This window comes from Hirundo rustica, chromosome 7 (genome assembly GCF_015227805.2).
Source record: "Hirundo rustica isolate bHirRus1 chromosome 7, bHirRus1.pri.v3, whole genome shotgun sequence".
Classification (NCBI taxonomy): Eukaryota; Metazoa; Chordata; class Aves; order Passeriformes; family Hirundinidae; genus Hirundo; species Hirundo rustica.
The window spans coordinates 7,236,567-7,261,892 of NC_053456.1; the positions used below are offsets into that span (position 1 = coordinate 7,236,567).

The 25,326-nt window shown below is 42.7% G+C and overlaps 1 protein-coding gene across 1 annotated transcript in view; it reads right to left on the reverse strand.

The window, feature by feature from the left end:
- The window catches only part of GPR39 (G protein-coupled receptor 39), a 73,587-nt gene extending 57,739 nt beyond the window's left edge, over nt 1-15,848 (reverse strand). Inside the window, exon 1 of the mRNA XM_040069652.1 lies at nt 14,981-15,848. Within this exon, the coding sequence (XP_039925586.1) occupies nt 14,981-15,848 (868 nt within the window). The remainder of the gene's footprint in view (nt 1-14,980) is intronic.
- Between the last annotated feature and the right edge of the window lie 9,478 nt (nt 15,849-25,326).

The following is a 25,326-nucleotide window of genomic DNA, read 5'->3' on the forward strand; positions in this document are numbered from 1 at the left end:
TTATTTTAGCTTGTCTTTTTACAACTGGCCTGAGGATGAAATGCAACTTTGCCATAAAGTTCACCAGCTGCAGGATTTTTCTTCTGTCCCACAATACCCCTTATATGAGGTTCAAGTGCTTTAGCAGGGAAGCTTCAGAGCAGATTCTTTTTAATTTTCCCCCAGCTTTTAGGTGGTGCATGTTCCTCCCTGGGTACCAATGCAGGGCTTGCAAATACTAATGAGAGTTGTGTGTGTGTTCCTGTGGGAAGGCAGACCTGCCACTGAAACTCTGCTCTGCTAGGCGCTCACGTCAACAGCTTCATTTGTTTAGGCTAGAGGTGTCTATGACTTAGTCATTAATCCCAAAATAGAATTTTCGTACTGAAGTGATAGTTAATCTAAAACTGTGCTACTACATTTAAAATAATAATATTGTGTTTAAGAATCTCATTGTTCCTTTTCCTCCACACACAATTTTACATGCCTTTAGGGACGATTACCAAGCATGAGGAATTGAAGTGCTCCCAGCCCAAAGAACACTCCAATTATACCTTAAACGATGTAAACCTAGTGAATAACTTTTAACCAGGTTAAAGGTACTTCTGTCCAACAGCCTGCTTATCAAAGTTTAAAGAAGGGACAACAAGGAACAAGACTGAAAAATCTCCACACCCTCACAGGTCCTGGACACCTCCAACTGCAGCCAGAGCCAGTTTACTCTTCTGCGTGTCTTTCCACACCCTGAGGATGGGTGGTTGGAGAGAAAAAATGCAATTTTCTCAAGGATGGACCTAGAGAGAGCAACTTAACCTGCTTGGCATTACTAACAACACAGCCTCTACAGGCAAGGGGAGAATAAATTCTCATTAGCCCAGCATAACAGGTAAGGTTAACGCATGCAAGTCACTTTATGATGATCTGCTGGAAAATAACTGTCAGCCAAAGCACCCTGATCCACCCGGTGTCACAGTAAAGCAAAGTGGCTTCACCCATGTTAAATTTTATATGAAAAACTGTTTTGTTTTGCTCAAGCTATCAATTTCTAATTTAATTATGCTGAATATTGAATTCTACTTGTGTAAACACAAATTGTCAATACGTTATTTCGTGCCTAAGGATTTTAGGTCCTTTCCTGCAGGACGATGCATCACAGTTTATTGAATATCTATGGCATTGACCAATTTTTTTTATTTGCCTGTATACCAGAATTACTTATTGTAAAATACTTATTTTAAAGCTCAGATGATGACAAAGATATGCCCCCAAAGTTATTTCAAGGATACACTTTAAAACCCCCCTAACTTTTAGTGATAAATAAGTTGCATGCTCATAGGATAGAAAGCAGAATAATTACTCAACTGCTTTAAATAAATTGTGGTACTCTAATGCTAATCAGCTTTAGTAACCTCAAAAAAAAAAAAAAAAAAAAGGAAGTGAATGTACATTCATTTATATTCATTAACTAGGCAGGTTTTCTATTTTAGGAAAGCAGAGGGGTTATCATGAGACTTTTGTTTCTATTCCTCCCATAGAACATCAGTCCTTGGATCAAAAGCACAATATTTCACTTTAAACAGATTTTTTCATGCCTCAGAATTTTCTCCTCAAAACCACATTGAGCAAAAATGATCATAACCATTGATACATTAAAATAGTAGGAAAATTAAATAAAGAAGATTTGAACCCTAGGGGCACTTGGCTTTCTCAGTGCTGCTTCAAGAGATAAAGAATTTGAAAATCGTGATGTCAAGATGGCAATTATTCCTGACCTGAAATGACTTGAAAGCAGAGTTCAGTAGAGTTCAGTCAGCAAGATTTTTGTCACCCAAAGTCTGAAATGCTTTTAGCCCTACTGAATTCAGTGTGATGATCTCCAGTGAACGCTGACAGACGTGGTGTTTGCCACACTCTCCAGGCTCTTGGGGCATTTGCTGGACAGGTCTTTTCCCAAAACATGTCTGATCCTGCTTAAAGACCAAAACAAACAAGCCAAAAAAACCCACCCTGCTGCCGAGTGAGAGCAACGCGCCCTGAGACGTGGCAAGTGGATTGGTGAGAATGGCCACCCCTAACCAGTCAATATTCCCATGTAAGTATCTTTATATACACACATCTGTGGGTGTCTATAGACACAGACCACTTCAGCATTCCCTGGTGTCAAAAAGCCGCATTTTGGGGTGTCACATGAGCCCTGAGGGAAGCAGAGGTGGTGTTATCTCTCAGCTGGCTGCTTCCTTTGAGCTGACTCTGGGTACTGGGCCTCGTATGCCAAGGTCAAATACCACAACATGCATAGACATAAGAGAGATTGTGTCCGGTTGTGTCCCCGCTCCGGGTGGGGGCTGACCCCCAGCTAGCTCGGGTCAACACAATCAGAGAGCAAAATATTCCTTCAATACAAGAGGTCATCTTGGCTTCTCCTGAGCCATTCGGTGCAGCTGACCAACTGCTTTCTTCTGCAGGACAGGCTAGTGGGCAGGAGAGGCAAGGAGCATACCATAAATTCAGAGTGAGAAAAAAACCCCTCCCCAATGACTGCTTTGTGTTCTAAGGCAAAGAGAATGAGAAAACGAAGCATCACGAGACATGATAGAAAAAGTACGTATTTTCCTCATCTTTGTGGTTCTTAATTTGAGGGGTGGAGGGGTGTCTTGTTTTGATTCTTTGTTTGGTTTCATTTGGTTTGGTTTTGGGGGTTCTTTTGTTATTTTAAAGGCAGTTCTTCATCAGAATGTAGCAGAGCATTCTGCTTTTGATGAAGTGTAGTGGCCAAGGGGTCAGGCTATCAGTTTCAAGTAATATAAGACAATTCAAGTGAAAAGTGATACATCTGAAAGACAGAAAATAAAATGCAGGGCTTTATTATCAAGAAAGTGAACCAGAAAATAGCATACAAAGATATACAGGCAATTCAGTAGTAAGGAGAGAGGGGAATTCACCTAAGCATTGCCATGGACAGGAATCCCAGCCAAGGCTCAGAGTATATAGTGAGAAGGACTGTTCCCCAAGACTACTTGGACCAACATCAAATACCTTTAATTTTCACTGATGCCTGTTAAACTGAATTAATGCAGTGGAGCTGTCCCATGCCCCAAGAGGCCCCTGGCACAAGTGCCAGCTCCCAGAGCAAAGCATTCCTGTCTGATTTCCATTCCCAACCAGAAACATCAGTGTCTCAGGGAAGGCCTGCAGGAGCCCACTGCACTGCAGGTTCCCTGACATGGTCCAAGCAGCGTGGGCAAGCTGCCTTCCTCCTGACATCTTAACAAATTCAGGAGCAATTCCTCACCTCGATTGTTAAAGACTAGAACCAAAACAACCCTAATCAATTACAGCATTCAAGGCCCAGGAGGAAATTTAAAAACGAGCTCTCAAGGTCAGGGATTCAGTGGAAATAGATCCTTGCTGACAAGAGGCAGAGCTTCCCCGAGTTGATGGCTACATCTGCAGGACATCTGCACCATGTGCATTTTCAGAATGTTGGAGCAGCAAACAGGAACACCTGGAGCTGATTGGCAGCACAAAGAAGAGTTAACCTTACATTCCATGACAGAACTTAACCCAAATCAGGTCTATGATATCGAGTCTGAAGGGAAAAGAAATCAATTCTGGTTCCCGTGGGTAGGATTTCACCACTTGATTAGAGAAAGAAATGAATCTTTAAAGTGTACTTACAGGAAAGGTATTTTCCATTTGCATGAAAGATGGGGATGGCTGCATCCCAAGTTAATGAAATCAAGTCTTCTGTGCCTGTTTGAGGATTTCATCTATTTGAATTATGCAAATATCAAATATAGCTTCATTGTATAAAACTTCTAAATGAGAATGCTATCCATATATACCCAGGGGGGCCGAAATAATATCCCCACTTCCAAACTTAACATTGTTTCATTGAAGGCCAGAAAGAGGTTATGAGTTTGTCCTACATCATTGTGTTCCAGCTGTGACAGTCAATTTAGAGGACATTCCTGCCTGTCAGCAAATAAACATTAAGTCATTTTAAATTTCACCTCCATTTGATAAGGTTAAAGCAATTCTCTCTTGGAGATAGGGGCTCAGAGGCAGGGTTTTGAGCAGTAGTCATCAGGCACAGGGTGGCTGACAGCCACATGGGCTTGGAGGAGGGCACCAGGGCAGCCTGGCAGAGTGGATCTGGGCGGCAAGAGGAGGAGCAGCACAGGGATAAACTACCCGTGATTCAGAGACCAAAACATGCAGGAAATGGTTCCTTCACCTACAGGCAGAGATCTGTATGTGCCCCAAGGGGGACTTGTGTGGCCCCAGGCCACCTTTCTCAAAGTTTCCTTCTGGCGAAGGTATTTGAGAGGTATCTGAAAGTGTTCAGCTGGCTTAGGCATGCTGGACCTTGCAAATTCAGCAGTCTCTCAAAGGAGGATACAGAGTCACATGGGCCACACCAAGGAGCAGCAAACTCATTTTTCATTCCAACCTTTTCCTTCCAAACCAGAGGAGCTCTTGGCTTTATGGCCAGAGACATGTCTCCACTCCCAACACCAAAGACTTGCAGAAATGATCACATTCTCTACCCCAGAAACTGAATGAGCTCTGTCCCGCTCTCCACTTGGAAAACTGTCCCTGAACATGTCCTTTTCATGGTTAGAAATTTTCTCATTTCTGCCTGTACTCATTCATGGCCCCCATAGACCTATTAGTTCTTGTGCCAATGCTCTCATTTAGATCAATGCAGAGAACATGGCAGTATTTTGTAATACCAGAGTGTTTGCACTGTAGGACAATGTTTCCTAAATTGTCAATATGTTCTCAGTAATAGAAAAGAATGCATTTAAATGTTGGCTTGGACCAGGAGACAAATAGAAGGGGGATGTTTGAATTCCATGTCCCTATCAAAAAGCTTTTTAGAATTCAGTAGAAGTGTATATGAGCAGGAGGTAGGAAAAGGGAAGGGAATCAAGCCAATGGAAAGCTTCAGCCTGCAGACATCAACTTTTAACAATGAGTTCCCAAGGCTGCTCCAAGTATGCCAGTGGGGAAATTTTTCTAAAAAGGGGCACAAGAGGAGCACTGAAGGCAAGAAGAGAGATACAATCACAACCCTCCATGGGCACAGACACTGCTCCAGCTGGGGGGTGATGGCCCTTTGTGCCCACAAAACAAGCAGGCAGCAGTTTCAGAAGAACTTTCTCATCTTGCTCTTCTACTGCTGTTTTGGTTTGGTTTGGTTGTTGTTGTTTTGGTGGTTTTGTTTGATTGTTTATTGTTTGTTGTTGGGGTTTTGTTTTGTTTTTGTTTGTTTTGTTTTTATAGCAAATCGATAGTCAGCATGGATTTAAAGCTCTTTAAATTTGGACTTAATCAAGGGTGCCACAACTTTCAGACCCAAGCCTCTAAGCTGAAGAGGAAGGTGTGCAGGCTGCAGGGAACATTCTTCCTCTGCAGCTGCAGGCAATTGCAAACTGCTTGGCACAACCTGATGTAAGCAGGCTGGGCTCCGTGGGCAGTGTCTGAACACGCACTGCAGGAGTGCCAGGCTCCACTCGCCGCACGGTGAGATCAGACCGATTGTGCCCAGAGTCACTCTGCACTCAGCTGCTTCTGAACCCCTTTTTGGGTTTTCAAACCAGGGTACAAACCAGATCTTCCTCTTTCCTTGGAACTCACTGCCCCACTGTACTCACAGACAACCCAAGGCCAGCTGTATTCTTCTGTTTGCCACATTAAACATTACAACTTCTTTTTAGCTTCTGTTAAAGATCTGTCTCCCCATCCTCCAGCCACCTTAGTAGCTTTTTTCCCTCCAACCTCAATATGGATAGTTACACATTGCATTTTTTCACAAATTTTAAACTCAAAAGTTTAAAAAAACTAGTTTATAATTTTAAAGTTTAAAAACAAATATATTCTAAACCATTAAACTTCAGGAACTAAATTACCCCTCTAGAATCATCATCCAAGAGTTCAAACATTTGTATATGTCTGAAAATGCCAATACATGCTTTTACACATTTGGCAGAAGTTGATGTCATCACTACCAGCACTACGGTTTAGGTATTTCGGCTTTCAAGACAAAAAAAAAATCCCTTAAATACCATCTTTTGAACACCTGTGACACAACCCATTTCATCCATTTTAGACAAGCATTCCTTTCAAGCAATCAGAAAGGTCTGTTGAGTAAACCTGTGACAGAAAACCAGAAGGCTTTTAGCAATTTCACTGTCTGAAGAACAAGGGCAAGCGCCAGCATGCTTGCTTCTGACTTCTGTTTGACCTTCACCACCCAACACTGGTTCTTATCTAATAGTTAAAACCTGACATGTTAAAAGTTGTGTTCACAAGAAAGATTGCTTGAGTATCTGTGTACTCTGTTGCTGACGTACTGCAATCTTCAGCTACCTTAAAAGTTTTATTCTGATTTTTGGTTCAGTCTTAGCATATTCAAGAGCTCTCTTCTACAGATATCTTAAAGCATTACTGAGAGATTCAGCTGGTGGGGACCTTCGTTTTCAGTGCTTCTATGGGACAAATGTCAGCTTTACTTTCAAATTCAGGGAGCTCAAAAGCTGTCTTTATTGGAGAGTGAGGCTAGGTGAGGCATAGGAATTAAAAAATCAGCAAGTACTAGAGCTTATCAAATGAGACACATTTTGCATGTACACACAACAGAGGTAAGTAACACATCCAGAAATGAACAGCTTTTTTTCCTTGAAAAGTTTACATTTTAGGGGCAGAAGTGTGTAGGGAAAAATAACCAAAATTTGAGGGAGAGCATTTCAATCCTCTTTTTTCTCCCGTCTTCTCAAAATTTTTGTTCTGCCATTTTTAAAAGCTCATGTTCCTGTTCCTGGCTGAAGGCAGACAGATTACATGCCTGGTTTTGCATATACAGAAAGTTTCATATTAAAAGCAGACTTACTGGGACAGACCTAGGACTCATGTGCCCATTCATTTCTCTCTGTGATGATTCCACACAGAGATCTGCAGGAGAAGGAACAAGGGATTTTCTTGTTCTATTCGCAACAAGGTCTTGGCAGCCAGCAGTATCAGGACTTTCCGGACTGGAGATTAGATCTTGTTCTTGACAGCACTATCCTTCAAGGTTACATTTAACCTCTTCAGGAGCTCGTTTTTTACATCTGGCCTCCACAACAGTGAGTTTCACAATTTAAATTTTGTGCCTTATGGTAAAAGGACTATAATAATTGCAGTTACAGTGATCTGATAGCAGGCACACGTATATACTGAACTCCAGGGATTTGGTTAGGAAGGAGCAATCAAAAAAGTCTTCTAATATTTCTTCAAATCAAAATCACCTTCAGCAGCACCATACTGGACATACCACAAAAACATGTGTAAGACAATGATTACACTCACCAAAAAGCAAGCTGGCAATAATATATGGAGGAGCAAATCAAGGTGGATTTGCAGAAATGCTGCGTGAGCAGGGACATAATATTTACGCTACACTCTGAAAGGGTCTGAGCCCTTTTGCAAGGTTCAGCTAGAGATTGGAGCAGATACCTAATCAAACTTGGGGAAAGAAAACCATTTACACTGAGGACAAGGCTGGATGGCTAAGAAATGTTATCTTCTCTAATGCACCCCTGTTGTTTTTATACTGATGATTAAAGTTTCATTTCCTGGTAATTGTTACACGTGTGCCCCTGTGCAGATGATTGTCCAGCACATTCTGAGCGCTCACAGAACTCTCCTGCATGCTTCTGTAACAGCACACACCTGCTGACAGATCCACAACTCTAACCTCGTATCTGCATTTCAACTGAAATTCCTTCTTCTAAAAACTGACAAGAACAAAAATGCTGGGTGCTTTTAAGAGGGAATTAATGCAACAACGAGAAGCTTACAGACAGCTTAAGAGGAAACATGGAAAAGTTAGCTCATCACAGCAGGAGATCTCTTTCTCAGTTTCACCTTTCCTTGTAAGTCACAGTTCATAAGATTAAAAGGTTCTTGGCAGACTCATTTAATCCATAATATTCTGACCTTGATATTATTCATCCATGAATAGCAGAGATCATAAGGATAACTGCTTTCTCACCTAAGCAGTATAAGCTTATGACACCCTCAAAAAAGGCTGAAAAACTGCTCCAGCACATTGTGCCAAGTAGAATTTGAAATGTTCGCTGTTCATCTTCAGTGGTTTAGGAACTCACCTGCTACAATGAAAGGGGAGAAGTCTTTAAGATATTGGTCTGTTCTCAGTTTCTTACACAAATGTTGCCTTCAGTAAACCAAGAAGTTATGTAGCGGAATCACAGAACCATTGAATGGTTTGGGGTTGGAAGGGACCATAAAGCTCATCTTTCTTCAACCCCCTGCCATGGGCAGGGACACATTCCATCACACCAGGACACTCCAAGCCCTGTCCAACCTGGCCTTGGACACTTGTCCAAGTCCCTTTGGAAGGCATCCTGCCCTTCAGGTGTGTCAACCACACCACTCAGCTTGGTGCCTGTCATCTGCAGATGTGCTGAGGGTGCACTCGACCCCTCTGTGTCATTAATTAAGATAATAAATAACAAAATCGAAAGCTTCGCTAACAAATGCACAGATATTAAAGTTCTTCCCCATTAAAATTCACAGGCCTACAACCATTGTTAAAAGGCCCCAATATCAGATAGGAAAACAAAAGATTTAATTACAGGAAATGTGGAATGATTTGAATATGAAACAACAGAGGATTAGATAATGCATTTAGCTTTCACAGGTGAAGATTCCAATAAATTATCTGTGAACTTCCCACAAATGATTCCTACCTAGTGAAACTGGGGAGTTGCAAGAGCAATCTCTGCATTTGAGTGGCATCTTGCTCAGAAAAGATAGCAAGAAAACAGAGAAAAACTGGGAAATTAATGCTTAAGAGAATAATCTCTTGACCAAAGCATAAGGGCAGTAGACCAAAATTGATGGGACAGGGTTCCCTAATGCAGGGCTGCTCTGTTTCTCTGAGGGCTATCTCCCTCAATCCACTTCATACCTTAGCAACATCTGTGTTTCTCCACTTTGAGAGAAATAAATCTTCCTGCTTTCTTATCCGCTCTGAAGAAAAAGACATTTTTCGAAAGCTTCTACTTGTAAGAAAACATGTCTTGGGGAGGGTTTGCCGTGAAACAGAGGCATTTTTCAGAAGCTGAGGTGACACAGCCTGTCCTCAACTCCAAAAGCAGCAGTCCCCTTCCTGTTTTTTGGCTCAGGTTGCCACGGTGAGGGATATTGCCTGCTATTCCCTAATTCCTTCCTTAGCATTTACCTCAGAGTGCCAGAAGAACCAAGGGCCACTAGGTTTATTAACTACAGCTTGTAAGAGAGAAAGAGAGAGAGATTAATAATATTAATTTTAAGGCCAACACAGGTAACGGTCCTTAATGAGGCTTAAAGACTTTGGGCAGCTGTAAGTGTAGGGCAGAAGTACTTCAGGAATCTTAGCTTATTCTCTGGGCAGCACAGATGCTGAAGCACAAAGAATCAAAACCTATAAGTCCCTACAGACAGGTGACATTCCAGCTTCCTTGTAGGCATCAGGTGAAAGACAGAGGTATGGCCACAACTTTAACATAGCACCAGCAAAGCACTCATTGTCCTCATGGGCTTCTCATGCAAAAAAAATGCTTAGGGGTCCCCAGAAACCCTATCTGCCAAGGTATCTTCTATGGGGAATTATGTGAATTACATTAGTGATGAATCTGGTCCTCTGACTACAGTATTTGCGGGGTGAGGTTGTTTTCAAAGCTGCAGACTTTAAATGCTGAAGCAATTTTTTAGGATCTCTAATGCAAAGTGTAATCACACATTGATTTTTCCATAAAAACTACAAAAGTCTTAAATACCTTGGGGGTGCTGGCCTCAATTAGTCCCTATTCTTCGATTCTATTTCTCTTGGTGCTGTTTTGCCACCCCTCAGTGTAGGAGGAAAGGAAGACTGTCCCCTCATGCTGAAAGCACAGTCTTCTATTACATGAGTCCAGTTAAAAGCAGGAGTGGATAAATTGCTTTCTGTACAATAGGGAGGAAAATTATGCTGGTCTCTCCCTATGTTCCTTTTTAAATTCCTGTGTGGGAAACCTGAACATACATATGTCTGGATTTTGCAAGTTTGCCTTAAGTCTGTTTTATGGTGGGTTGTTTTGTTGGTTTTTTTTAACCTGACAGAAGTTCCCCCGCTCTTCAGAGGAGATTATTTGTACACAATTGCCCTGAGAAACCATCATCCCTCAATGCAGCCTTTCCATTGTCACCTGTTGAAGAGCCCAGCTTCAGTTTTGTGCTACCAGCATTCAGCACCACTGAACGGTTTTGCCATTGACACCGGGTTAATGCTTTTGCAGAGAAGAGGAAGACAAATTTTACCGAACACCGGCAGGAAAATAATTTGCTTTTATCACTTTTCCTAGAAGCAGGACCTAAAAGAAAAAAACTTACTAGTTACAGAGTGTTGATGCCCCATACAGCTGAGTTGATCTGTGTGTTTCATGTTCCCTCAGCCCCTGCCACCCATTTCAGTGCACTGAGCCTCCTACTTGCCTTGTGGAATTCAAAGCCCTGCTCAGGAAAACTTTCGGATGGAATCGCCACAGAAAACACAGTTTAAAATCATATCCAGCATACAGTGTACTCATCTTCAGACACAACAAAGGTCCTGAAGAAAGACAGCTCAATGGAATGATTAAAGAAATGAACCAAGTGGAGTCAACGAAGCTGAGTTCAAAGAACGTGGGCTGGAGCTGTGTTCTAGAATCTCATAAACTAGGTTATTCTTTCCATTTTTGTTCCATCCCTAACCTTCAACTTTTTCGGTACGGAAAAACCCAGCCAAATTCCAGCCTATGAAGAAGCATCTAATTTTCTTGTAAAAGAAATCTTACAGCTGTCAAATTACTCTGTGCCTGAGTCATATCTAGATGACAACCATGTATTTTTCACAACTACTTGAAGTACTCTGAAGTAATTTGCCCCCTGAAATTCGCCACGTGCCTTACAAAATACACTTCTTTAGTGATCTTTGGAGAGGCTATTCCTACACAAAATACCTTTAATCTGAGCAGAGCATTAAACTGTCAGCAGCAGTACATGGGAAGAAAATGGTGCTCCAACTTAAGTTCTAAGAGATCCTTTGAAGTTCTGAGTCAAGGTTTTATCTAGATTCAGCTTATGGCTTGGCACAGCTGTTCAAGGTGTTTACAGAGGCTTGGGTGTTGTTATAGAATAGCCTGGCATGGTTTTAACACATTATACACAAAAAAAGTGGAATGTCCTTGGTCAGGTCCGACTTCCTGCTGCCTAGCTTTTCCAGCCCTTCCCTTCTGCCCATTTCCTTTTTTTTTTTTTTTTTTTTCCCCACTTAGAGACAGGGATTCTCTTTCCATGGCACTCCCCAAAGTCTCAGTAAAGTCTCTGGCTACTGCTGCCCTGTAAAGCAGACCACACCTGAAGCTGTCTGTACCATACCACATCACAGAACACCACCAGGCCACCACCTTCAGGTCAACACTCAGTGTATTTGACACACTTAAGGGTTACACGACATTAAAAAATGTAAAAATCACCACTGCACTGCCTTTTTCAGATGGAGACCCTGCCATAGGTTATAACAAATTCCCTTGCCTGCTTATTGAAAGAGCTGTAGGATATCTGCTGTCCAGGCAAAATTCATCCTGCATCAGATGGTCCCAAAGCAGAAAAGTTGCAGTTCTGTAGAGCTGGGAAAGAGAGGGCAGCGGGAATTTCCTACCTCACATGTCCCAGGGGAGCTGAGGGTGCTGGACTGGGCCTCCTCTAGCTCCTGCAGACTGCTGCAGCTCCAGCAGTGCTTTAATGCACCTCCGCCAGCACTTCCACAGCAGCCAGAGTATTTTGATATTTCCCTTTTCTGGATGGAACATCTTGGGAAGGATGGATGTTTCATCATGGACAGGAGACAGAAAAATGCTGCCCAGAGGTCAAGTGGCAAAGCACCCACCGTGCCCAGCAGCTCCACTCAGGAGATCTGTGGAAACAGAGGATTGTTGCTCCAAAGGGCCAATTGGGAGTGTAAAATACAAAGATAGAGGATGTAGCAGAAATAATGGACTCTCATTTCAGCGTCTCTACTGCGGTAGGCTTGAAGCTGCTTTATGCAAAATGACCAAGGCTTTTAGCAGAAGCTCAAACTGAAGCTGTCAAGGGAGACATCACAGAAGCTTTAGAACCGACAGCTTTTCCATCTGGGCTTTTCCATCTGCTTTGTTGTAGAGTGCAAGTTCAGGTGAGTCAGACCCAGTGTGATGACAAACCCCACAGCTGTTTTTGTACAAAGAGCTTCTGGACAATGACCAGATTGAGAAGTGTGTAGCCATGGCCAGTGAGCAGGCACTGCTGGTGGTGGAGGCTCATCCCACACTGCTCCCCTTTCCCAGTGTTAGCACTTCCTAAAGATTCTTAACTTATTTTCAGCGATGGAAGCGTTCTTTTTGCAACATTTATAATTATTGCACTAGCTGGAGGTCTTTTTTACGGAATCCTTACTTTACATTCCCTTTCTGTGTTTGCTACAACCCGCTTATAAAATTTATAAGATATTGTTTTCCAAACTCAGCTTTTCTTGACAAGTCTCTGCTAGAGTGCAGGGGCCTCAGCTCAGGTGTTGGAGCAGCAAGAGGCCCCCAGTGGCACCTTGTGACCATTTAGGTGCTCACTGCCTTCATGGCCATGGGAGAAAGACAAGATCAAGTAGCCACAAAGACTAAATGGATCCCTGTCAGGGTGGGTCAAGCATATAAAGAGGTTTTGAATACTGTTAAAAGCTTGCATTTCATGAAAGAGCCATCAGCCAGGTGTTTTCAGACATGTCACAGCTACCCAGTTTCTGCAGTGGTGTTGCCCCCTCCAGAGCTCCTCCTGCAAGCATCAATACCATCCATGGCAAGTAATCTTTCACTTTCAACATTTACAATTAATTTCCATGAATGTTCTCGAGTGCCACACAATAACATGACACTAAAAAAGCATTAGTTCATCCTCTGTGTCATCCTCTACTTAGCTTTTTCTCATAGTCAGATTTATGATTTTAATCTCCCTTTTATAGAACTTATCACTTTTAACAACCAGAAGAAAATGCTAAATTGTTTTTATTGCTGTTAGATGTACAAAGACATGATGCTATATACTGTCATTTACATTTCACATTAAAAGTGAAATATGCTGCAAATGTGCAAGTATTGGTTTTAATTTGACCCATCTGTTAAATGAGAAACAAAGAGGACTTCTAAATCACAATATTTAAATTCAGAGATTTGTAAACAATTTATATGTTCATTTCTTCTGGGTTAAAACTGCCCTAAAGCATCACTCTTATGAAATCTCCAAATTGAATTACTTTGCATTGTTCCCAGAAATGCAAGCCGGAGTTTCTTTCTCCTCAGCTTATTAATTTATTCCCCAAGCCAAGTAAATTAGCAAGACTTGTATTAAGAGTCTTGCCACTGAAATAATTTTGGGGAATTCACACAAGTATCTCCTGCCTTCAGAAAGCAGAGAGTACAGCGGAAGTGTCAGATACACTGGGTGGCAAATTCCCTCATCATAAAGGGCAAACCAGTTGTTTTCATTGCACTTTTGCAATGAACTTTTGCAACTTACCTTCTCCTCCCAACCTAGCCAGGATCTGGATCTTAGGCTTGGCTTTAAGGTAGCTGAGGTAACGCACAAAGGGAGGGAGATCCACATATATCCAAGGATCCCCCAAGCAGCACTTCAAGAACAGATCTCTTTTTCTGCTAAAACAGGTGTGTTTAGATCCACTGCTGAGCCTCTGCCCCAGAAATCCATACTGTCACTGCAGGGAGGGACAGAGACCCCTTTTAATAAACCACAGATGGGGCCTCTCAACACCTTGTGAGAGGAGATGATTTCTTCATTTCACGGCAGCTTCATGGCCTGCGACAGACCATGGCAAAAGCAGAACACGATGAGGAAGCAGAGGAAAAAAAAAAATACAAGAGAGGGAAAAAAGTAATAGGAAATCTAATCGACTTAAAGCTGTAGAAGTGGACAGACCCATGGATTTCAAGTCCATCTCTGCCTTATCAGTCAGAGCACCAAAAATTAACACAGAAATACTGGGTCTGCTGTGCATTCCTACTCTAGATGATTTATTTATCATATCCAGTATCATAATAAGGAACCCAACAAAACAGGAACTAACAGTAATGCAGCCAGGGCATGATTAAGGGTGCCTATAAGACTATCAACAAATGTGGAGACTGCACGGATCACTGCCCAGAAAGATTCCAAGCTAGTGAAATGATAGCTTGATTAGTTTTTTGTCTGACAAATGCAGCAAGAGAGATCAGAATCAAACATAATTTCAGGATTACAGGCCTTCAAATAAAACCAGAGGGAAAAAAAATTCAAAGAGGGCAACGGCAGTTTGTGAGACCTAATCATCTCTCCAGCCCAGCTTCCTTAATGCTCAGATGCAACAGAGCCACAACTGCTGAGGCTAGTAACTCTCCAAGGAGCATCCTGAATCAACAGAGAGCATCCTGAATCAACACTCTGAAATGTCTTCAGAGAGACAAGCCTGAGATCTTGCAAGACAGTCTTCCCTCCCATCAGCAGCTTTACTAAATACACTCATATTCATAATTTAGTGGGAAAACATCTAAGTAAGAGCTACTCTATATCCAGGCCTATTGCTACTCCAAAGGTCAAGCTGGAACAGCCTGTCACCCATATTGCTGCACGCAGGATGTAATAAATGCCAAAAGAAATAGCAGCCAGTAAATGGATTTTTCCTTCTTTTTCTCACTCACCTGTTCTAATGACAGAAAACCCCCCAAACATACAGAAACATCAGGCTTCTTGAAATGCATCATCGCAACCAAAAGTATTACCCCTCATTTTGTACCACTCTCAAACTCTTTTAGAGAGCTTGGTGAGATAAAGACAGAGATTTCTGGGCTTTCTCCCCAAGTGGAAACGGGGTAGGGGAGGGAGGGGAGGCAGAGCAGGACATGGCTCTTACCCAGGAATAAAATGATCTGTCTCCTGGAGCTCTTGCCCTTTGAACTTTCACTTTTCCGCAGGTACTGCTCCTGATGCCTCAGTCCATCCTTCACTGCCACAGTCCCTTCCTTGTGGATCATCAGGGCTTTCATCATGCGGTGGCACATGAAGGTGACAGATGCCAGCACGATGATGTACACAACGAAGGCGCTGAAGATGCTGCCTTGAAAGAGAGACCACTTGGAGGAGAGGTTGGTGCAGATGGTCATGTTGTGCTTCAGCTCAGGAATGTAGTGCCTGGGAGTAGGTTTGACACAGGAGCGGATTCTCTGGTAGCCCTGGACGATCTCCAGGGGATATTCTGTGCCCATGGCAAAGAGCAGGGGCAGAGCCACGATGACAGATGTGCCCCAGACAAAGGCAATGAGCAACTTCACCGTGCGGGGGCCAGACACAGCCTTGAACTTGAAGGGGTGGCAGATGGCCACGTACCTCTCAAAGCTGAGCGTGGCCACATGCAGCACGGTGGCATAGCTGCAGGCTTCGAAGAGGAAGCAGTAGAGCTTGCAGGCAATGTTGCCATGGGGGGTAGAAAAGGGGTTCCAGATGGCACTGTAGAATTCCACGGGCATGCCCAGAAGGATGACCAGCAGGTCGGAGCAGGCCAGGCTCACCATGTGGTCGGTGACCTCCTTCTGCAGGTAGCCTTTCCTCTGCAGGATCCTGGTGACTTTGATGGTGATGCTGTTGCCCAAGAGGCCCGCAACGAAGATGCAGATATAGATTAAGGCCAAGATGATCTTGACAGCCAGAACCACCTCAAACTCTGGGACATGGCTGTGGTCGATGAGATGAGAACAGTCTGAAGTGGGTGTCTCTGCTGCCATGAGCAATCCCAGGGTAGAGGAAGTGCTCTCCTGCCCTCTCCAACTTTCAAGTTCACAGCAAACAGATCCTTCCTTACTTTGCTCCTCTCCCCAAGCCACACATGTCCGAGCAGTCAGGTATAATGAATGTGTCTCAATCAGCCACGCCTGTGGGGTTTGTTGGTTTGTGAGCAGCAGCCTCTGAGTCAGTAAGTTGAACAGGAAAAGGTTTCAGCTCTTACCTTTATAGCAAGCACCTCTCTCTCTTTTTGGGTTTTCCTCCTCCTTTCTCCACAGGGTGAAGCCTCTGTTCTCCAGCCCCTCACGGTGTGAGCTGCTCTGCTTTCCACGCTTGCCTGCTTCCCAGCAAGCAAAGCAACTTTTGGTCCCGGCCCCAGCAGGAGGAAGTCAGAGTCTGGGTGGTTATACTACTCTGTTAACCATTAACCAAAATCTTGGCCATCCTTAGTCACCAGCAGCACAGCAGGTTTCAAGAGACAGAAAAAAAAAAAAAAACAAACCAACCAAATCCCCTCATATCTGAAATTCACTTCCTGTCATAGGAAGAGGTGTTTCTCCTAAAGCTGTGGTTTGGTTGTCAGGCTGAATGTGTGAATGGTGTTGAAGAGAAAGTATCTCCTCATGAGTTTAACATTCACTGGGCTGCAGATTTCACTACTGTATGTGCTACTGCCCACATGCTTCACTACTTCACATTTCCTCTCCTGAAGACCTCAGCATCTGCAGTGCTGTTTATGGAGCCTGTGCAGCCACAGACTGATTTACATCAACAGGAGGTTCTGGTTTTCAGCTGCTGCTATTGAACTCATAGTTTCTTAAAATAACTGGTTAGACTCTAAAGAGGCTTCTTGGAAGTTATAAAATAAGATGAGCTTTAGATTTAGACACGTGGACTGTTTCCCTTCAAATTTCCATCTTCTCATAGATAACAGAAATATCTTCATCTTTCTTAGATAACAGAAATAATCGAGTCAGTAATCCCAATGAAAGTCAATGCTTTCAAATAATCTGAGTAGCAGGGATGCAAATGTTCTTCCCCCTCCTGTGTCTCACCCCAGGGGGAAAGAATTTAATGCAGTCTTTAGTTTTAGTTTCAAACCATAGCACTGAAGGCTCCTAAGGTAACCCCTGGAAACATTTAATTAGAGGGTGTGTATATGGATTAGGAAACCTTTAAATTACATTGCAAAACAGCAGTACAGCTTTTGCAGCTGTAATAGAGAGGGTCCCAGTACAGTGATCTGCTCCAGTACCAAATCTAAGAACAGTGGGTTCACAAAGTGATTTTTATTAACTAGACAAGCTCATGTGACACTTGCAGCTCATGATAAAAGAGAAACATTAGGAAGTGGTTATTAAGCAGTCTCCTCACATTCAGTGGTTATCACTGTACCTCAGCAGCCCAAGTACACAATGAACAAAAGATGCCCCAAACAGGATAATCAGCACCTGTTTCTGTGCATTATTTATGCACCTCTGTTTCAGAAAAATCACCTCAAACCTTGTGGAACTTCAAGCTGTGTAGTCGAAGTCATCTTTCCTTACGTTTGATAATTCACATTTGTTCTGCTCAGACAAGCTTTCTATTATTACCCCATTTCTTTCACTTAATTTTACTTTATAAAAGTGTGAACAAAGATTACATATGCATGACTGAATTGTGGAAATGAAGCTAATTAAAATTTGCTGCTTACCATTCAAACGGGAAAAAGGAGAGAGAGCAAAATAGAAGGCCCAATAGGATTAGATCTCCCCCTTTTTTTCCACACCAATTATAAAATGCAGAACACAATTTTACGTTTTCAATATTATCTTTAGAACATACACAAAGTTTATTAAGTTTCTAATAAAGAACTGATGCCACAAAGGGGATAGGAAGGAAAGAGACAATTGTGGATAATCATAGATGGAGACCATTAAAAATAAAAAAATCCTCCATGGGTTACTGGACTAGATAAACCAGGAATGAGCATTCCAGAGTAAAACGCCTATCGTGGGTAATTATAGAAAGATGTATCTTCCTGGAGAGAGACATTTCTCCACAACCAAATGTGCTTAATGCCTCTTTGTGGCATGGAGGGTGAGAGCTCACGGTCTTTACCCTGGTGGATGTGATACCAGTTTATAAATTTAGGATTTTTGTAATGGTCCTGCCTTAGGCATTTCATTAAGTTTTCCTTGATACTTTGCAGCAGTAAATACCACGAGTTAATTTCTGTTGTTGCCTTTCCGATGGCAGTTTTGAAAGTGAATGTGGCCTGTGCAGCTGTACCTGGGAGAACGCTCCAGGGAGTCCCTCCTGACCGGATTTGTTGCAATTGCACACCACGACTTCAGCTGCCAGCACTGAGGAGGAGGAGACGAGCATTAAGGACAGAAACCACATTATTTCTTTCTAAAATCAGCACCCATGGATGTTGCACACTGCCAATCACTGGGCAGCCCTTGGGGAGGAAGCTGAGCCTCCTGGGGATGCAGATCCCATGGGCTCGGGGTGCGGCTGGCTCTGTGTGCCACTCACTCAGCCACTCCGTGCTCACACAAATGTTTGTAGCGACGCAGTTGCTGGTAAGAGATGACAAATTGTGGGAGCCAGAGAATCACTGAGATGGAGCACAGATTGCTATTGCTGTAGTGCAAGAGGTGATTTTTCACCTTCAGAGATAACAAAGCTTCTGTGATCACCAGCACCAGTTTGTTATCCAACAGAGTGTACGAGGCTTCCCAGAGGGCTGTTTGCTTTCTTGCCTGGTCCTTGGATAGCACCACAGTGAAAAGCCTTTTGGGGCAGTATCGTTATTGCATTTGGGATGGCTGAAATAACAACATGACTCCAATCTTCTTGGAGGGCACACACAGCAACGTTTATCAGAAACACACTCTTTTTATACACTGTTCCAATACACTGAACATGATTGGGTATTCAAGCCAACACCCTTTCGTAAACATCTTTACTTGTAAACAAGTTGGAAAGGAAGTAGGTACAAAGATTAGAAATTGTTTGGAACATCTTCTCACAGCTTCTCCAGAGCAAATTCCTGGGAAAGTCTATCTGACTTGCTTTCTCACAGGCTCTCATTGCTGCCTGATGCCTAAAAATTTCTCTTTGACTACTGTGAGCATCCACAATTCACTTTTTTTATTTTAAGGCAGAAGGCAGTGTTTGTAGTCTCCTGCAGGGAGGAGAACAAACACGGCAGGGCAGAAGAAGGCAGAGCTTCACCATCCATCCATGAGTGAAGCTCCTCCTGCGCACCTTGCAAAGCTCACCCACCGCCTTGCACCCCACCATGCCCATGGACCAGGTGTCCCAAACTCCTGATGAGGTTGGGCCCCCAAAACTGTCAGGTAGCAGAAAATGGTAGCTGGAATGAATGTTGGAGAAACAAACCCATTGGACAGATGCTGTTGCAGTTGGGTAGGCGGGTTGCAGATTCCCCTTTTCCAGCCTGCTCCTGCCTGCCCAGTGCCCTTCCCCCGCCTGCTGCATGGGGCTGGCTTTGCAGGATCACCTCTGGTCACTGCTCAATCACCACACAGCACCGTGCCAGGCTGCTCTGACTGGCACATAGGCACTGCCACACTTGCCTTATCTCTGCAGAATTATTTCTCCATAGCTGTGTTGTGAATATGCAAATCCGCCTTAATTGGATACGCTAATCACACTGCTCTAACTGGTTTCTGTTCTCGAACTGCTCAAGCTACTTGACAGGAACAAAGAAAATATCTTGGTTTCTTGCTTCCCTTAGCTTAAAAACTCTAAAACCTAAATGAAAAAGGAGAGCTATCTCAAAAGCAAAGAAAATGAGGCTGTGGAAAGGATTAACTTTTTTTCAGATAAAAACACACTGAATGTTCTTTTTCTTGCCGGTCTTTACCATTTCCCATCTCAGTGAACCTCTTGTCCCCAGAATAGCTGTGATACCTTTGTCTTGCCAGTATTTGTTTAGAGAAAGTGAATCCTGGGCTTGTTCAATTCCCTTTGAAACACAAAGTAAACAAAATGTGATTGCTGTTCTGCAGAGACAGCTACTCTCATCTGCACAGGCAGAGGGGAAGGTGCTGCAGGAATGAAAGGAAGAAGCAACACTGACAAAAGTGAAATGTCCAAATGATTTCAAAGGTTTTAAGAAATCAATTTGCGTAAAACAGCTCATGTTGGCTTTTAAAATTATTTTTCGTTAGAAATGTAAATAATTAAAGAGTGCTCTCAGATAACTTGAGGCTTCTTTCTATTTTCTGGAATCTAAGAAGTCTCTTTACCCTTAGATCCCTTTCTATTCTTCTGATGAGTTATTCTTGAATCATATTTTTCTCCTTTGGGAGATTATTGTGATAGCTAATACTATAAATAAATACAAGTTGTTTGTGAAATTTATTTCTTATTAATTTCCCTAGGCACTTGGGTGGAACAGTTTAACAACCACTGTACCCTTGACTGCTTGGCTCCCTTTCTTCTGGCAGCATGAGAGACTGGGTTATGTGAGCTGGGCAGTGGATCCTCCATGTAACCTGAGCATCCATAAGGAATTCTAATGGAATTAGATTACCTTTACAAAGGTGGCACGTGGAAAGCTGCCATCCTTTATTCAGCATTGTGCAGTGTTACCTGCTAAAATGCCATCCTCTTGCAGCATTGTATTGTGAATGTTTGCTTATTTGAAGGATAGAGACGGGATTTCAAGAGTGCTTCCAGGATATACAGTGAAAAAGAACTCTGCTCCAAATCATTCTGTCTAAATAAATAGATAAAAGCACTTCTCTACTTGCAGTGTATTTTACAAATTGGCAAGCAATATGAGAAGAAAGTGGGGACAGTGAGAATAAATGGTTTATCCAAGATACAGAAAATCTGTGCACACCTGAGCCTCCTCACCAATACACTGCATTCCTGATAACTTCCTCACACGACCTGCAGCACCCAGACCTGAGCAAGAAATGCACTTACACAGGTCTTCACTGGCTGCTCTGGTGCCTTTAACTGATGTTAATTCATGATAATTAAAACATGAGTACAGCACCAAAGCACATAAGACAGTCATATCTGGAACTGTTGAACAATGCACCACCTGCTGTCTGATCTCCCTGGTAAATTAAAGACATTAAAACTGTTCAAAGCCTTCACTCAATTGCAGTGCTGTCTGATGTAAACCCAATGAACCAGGAGGTCTGTGCTTTGCTGTGATTAGGTGGAAGAACATTTTGCCTGGCAAGGAAGCAAAGGGGTTAATGTTCTACTCTTGGAGTAAGGGAGGAGATGCCCTTTTCTGTCCCCCAGGCCAAGAAGAGGCCACCACTCTTGGACTCAGATGGAGAGCAGCTGATTAGACAGGCTGGAAAATGCAGGTAAAGTAAATCTGAAACAAGATGGTCCTTCTGGCATCCTTTGGCAATGAGGCACCAAAGGAAATGAGTTTATTTATATCCCAGGCCTGACAAAGGAGCAGTAACTTAAAACCAGAATGAACACACACACTAAGCTCAGGTCCCAATAACCACAAATTGATTGTATTGGACTGATATCCCAAAATATCTGTCAGACTTCCCTCTGTCTGAAGCACAGTGGCACCAAAGCACATTTGGTTCAACAAACCACCACCGTGAGCCTTGGGGGACAATCCCCAGCACACTGAATCAAATCCCATGTTCCCATGCCACCTTGTCCAAATAGATGTTAATGGCTGCAAAATACAATTCAAAGCTCCTATCTGAGAGCATACTCACCTCCTTATGCCATATTTTAAGTGAAACTCTTCTGTGCAGTGTACTTTTCCAGCTCATCTTTTAACAGAGGTTCACGCTTTTGGATGCTGCTATGTACTGCCCTAGGAAAAAAACAAAACAAAACAAAACAAAACAAAACAAAACAAAAAATACCCCAAAACCAACAACTTGAGATTTCTTTCTCTGAATGTAGCTAATTGCTAAAAGTGGCAAGACAGAGACAACTTCTGTAAAAATGCATCTCACACCCTGAATTCTCCATAGTTTTTGTTAAAAATCTGCAAGGCCAATAATCTATGGTTGTCACAGGCAGGTACAAAAACATGGCAGTCCAGGGCTCACGTTTTTTGGATTTTTTGCTAACAAACCAATGGAGAATCTTCTTAAAAATTTTTGATGGTATAATCCTAGTTTCCTAAAAAAATCTCTTTATAGAAATATTAAGTCTTATTATTAGGAAAAAAAAAAAAAAGAGAAAAATTTATCCTTGTTCGCTCCTTGTGCTTGTATTTTGTCACTGTCAGGACTTGCACTTACGTGCCCAGCTGAGCTATTACAGAATAATTTTGCCTCTTTTCAGAGCTCAGCTGGTGGAGATTAGCCTGAAGTATCTCAATGCCTGTTTTTTGACCCAATTCTAAAAAGTCCTAGCAGCACATCAGCACAGCAAGGGCACTTCTGCCACCCTGGTCTTTCTCATTCATAATACATATATGATGCCAAGATTCAAAGTATCCAACTTCTCACTTTAAGGATCTTGTACTCTGCCATTATATAGTTCATTCCCTTGCGGAAACATCAACAAATTCAATCTTAAATAGCTTGTGAGAAAAAAGGCAGAGTGTTTCACCTATTGCTGTGATCGGTGCTACAACAGGTAGCAAGAATCACCTCTGGATACAGCAGGAAAATTAATATCGTACAGTAATTTATGCAGCTAGAAGATGCCACATCTAGGTTTCTAATTAAAACATGTAAATTCTGATAGAGATGAAATCTGGCCAGAATGCAGGGCTTTGGTTCTTGTTCTCAGCAAAACACTATGTGAATTTGGCTCCAGGATATTCTATCACCATCAGCTCAGTGTTTGCTTGCGGAGGATTGCATTTTTCCTTCACTGCATTTTAGCTGTCATTGAAATGCAGAGGCAAATATTAACAGTGTAATGGGACTGTTTGGCAATTTAGCACTATATTGATAAGTACAAGTCAAGCAAGGAAAATACAAAACAAACAAACGTGTGAGTGAGTTGTTCTAAATTTAGAGCACACACTTTACCTCAGAGTTAAGATTTGTATTGCTTGCAGCGCTTATTTCTGATGGTCCTGCACAGCGTGTGTGTGTGTGTGTGGTTCATTTGCTTTGGGCATGCACTTATGCTCTTTTTATCTCTGTAACTTCCTTTATTCTGGAAATGCTTCTATTAAACAACGACATGGGAAGAGGCTGGTCACTGTCCTACAGATCTATATCCTGAGACTGAACAGGGAAAATAGGAAATGGGATCCCAAACTGTTTATTTCACCTTATGTTTATGTGGTACTGCATTCTCTGCAAGTGGTTGTTTAAGCACAACAGGGCCACCTATCAGTACATACCTATGATCAATAAATTGTTATGACTTTACATACCAGGCAAGTAGAGCTCTTCTGCTTCGGAAAAATACAAAAACACCTTTGTCTGTAGTGAACTGAGTGCTTTTATTTAAATTTTGAAGCACGAATTATATAGTTAACGTGAAAATATTTTAGTTAAGCCTTTTTTTCCCTTTGCTCTCTGAATCTCTAATTCTCTCCCCCTCATCCCCACCCCTCTTGACAATAGTTTCTATCTTTGTTCCACGGCATACTATTCCTACTAAGAAAACATATGCCTGGAACAGCTGGAAATGCCAACCTGCTGCCACAAGGCCTGTTTAGACACCTGACACTGTCACCCCAGGATTGCCTGTTGGCAGTGAAGATCTTCCTCACTGGAACCAAGACCGGATTGATGCTGTCCTAACGAAAATGTGTAAAATATTCCTGCTGCCCTGGGAGTCTCTCTTCTCTCTGTTGACAAAAAGGGCTTCCAGCACAAACACAGCGTGGAGACAGCATGTAAAAATCTCTGTGAGTGCATCAGCTGACATATCCCACACATTTTGTGAATGTTACTTTCATTGCCCAACTGTCGGGTGACTTTTCTTTACTATTGTAGCTCCCAGTCTTAATTTCTCATTGACTTAAGGGCCATGAGGAAGAATCACTGCATGAAGAAACCAGCTAGCAATACAGACTGCTCAAGAGTCATTAGTGTTACAGGACATCCATTCAGATGAATAAAAGACTGGGATCAAAGGAAATAACTCTTCCAGAATGGACTTGCCTGGTTTCTTCCTAAATAAACATTTGATAAGGAATAGAAATTATGTGGAGATGCCGTCCACAGTCCACAGACAGTCTCTCCAGATGCTACCCAGAAAGAAGGAACTGGAATTCGTAAAAATATAAAGTTTTAACTAAGACTTGTGTATTATCTATAGGAAGAAAAGGCTTTATAGGGCAAAAAAAGAAACTGTCAAACATCAACCATAAGCCAGGAAGGTCTCCTAGAAAATGTTTTGCTTGTGTTTGCAAGATTTAGAGTTGGTCTTGGGTTTTGTCTACATAGGTGAAATTTAAAAATGCAATTGCAAACTCTGTGAGAGTTGCATGGAACTCTGCAGGTGGATGACTGACTCGGGGACACTGCAGCTCCACTGCAGCTCTGGAGGCTGTGCAGGACTTACAACAGGCCCCACTCCAATTCTCAGCACCCATCTCCAAAACCAGTTCTGATAGAGGACCTGTACCCAAGAATGTACTTAGAGAGACAGAGCTAAAGGGCACTTTTCCACTCAGGGAACCTGGAGTGGGCAGGACAGTGCAGGTGCATGAACATCCTCCTCTCCTACGTGGGGTATATGTACACAGCTTGGCAAAGGAAAGGAAATAAAAAGGGTCTGAGGATTGCCGAGTGCCAGAAGATGATGGTTCTCTTTAGATCAGGCTCAACTAACTTGCAGTGAGAAACTCCTGCCTGCTGAGGTTTTCCTCTCCTCTTTTGGCCCTGAATTGGCAAAATCTCCTACTACCAGCACTGAGGTCAAGCCCGACTGCAGGGGTTGTAGGAAGCCCCAGACTGGGGACCTCTGCTCTGCAAGTTATGTGGTGCTACTATAAAAATAAAGGTCAGTCTTAAATCTAAGTACTTTACCTCTTGAAGTCCACTGTGTGGTGAATTCAGCGAGAAGGAGTGGAGGAACCACTAAATGTGATCAAAACAGCCATTTTACTTTGTTAAGTGAAAATACAAGCTCTTTTATGGGCTCCCTTTGTTACTGGCAGAGATAATTTGCCTCCCACACTGAAACATTTTGGAATTGGGTGTCACGTCCGTTGTCTGTGCTGCGCAAAGCACCATTGTTTCATTCGCGCTTTGATTGCAGCATCCCTTCTGGAGACTGCTGTTTCCAAGGCATTGCGTCTCTCACGTGGAAGCTGTGAGTGAAGACAGACCCAGCTTCTCAAACCGAGGGGTGTCACGTCCTTCCCAGGGAACTTGGGATGGGTCCCTGAGAGCTGCTCCTGTTTGCTCCGTGTAGAACAGAAGGAAGCACCTCCCACGAGCAGAGAGATTTCCCTCTCTCCGAGGAGGGGGCTGTAAAGCCCTTCCCCCTTTTATCCAGACTTATAATTCCTGACAATTCTAACCCTCCAAAATATTTTCAAGC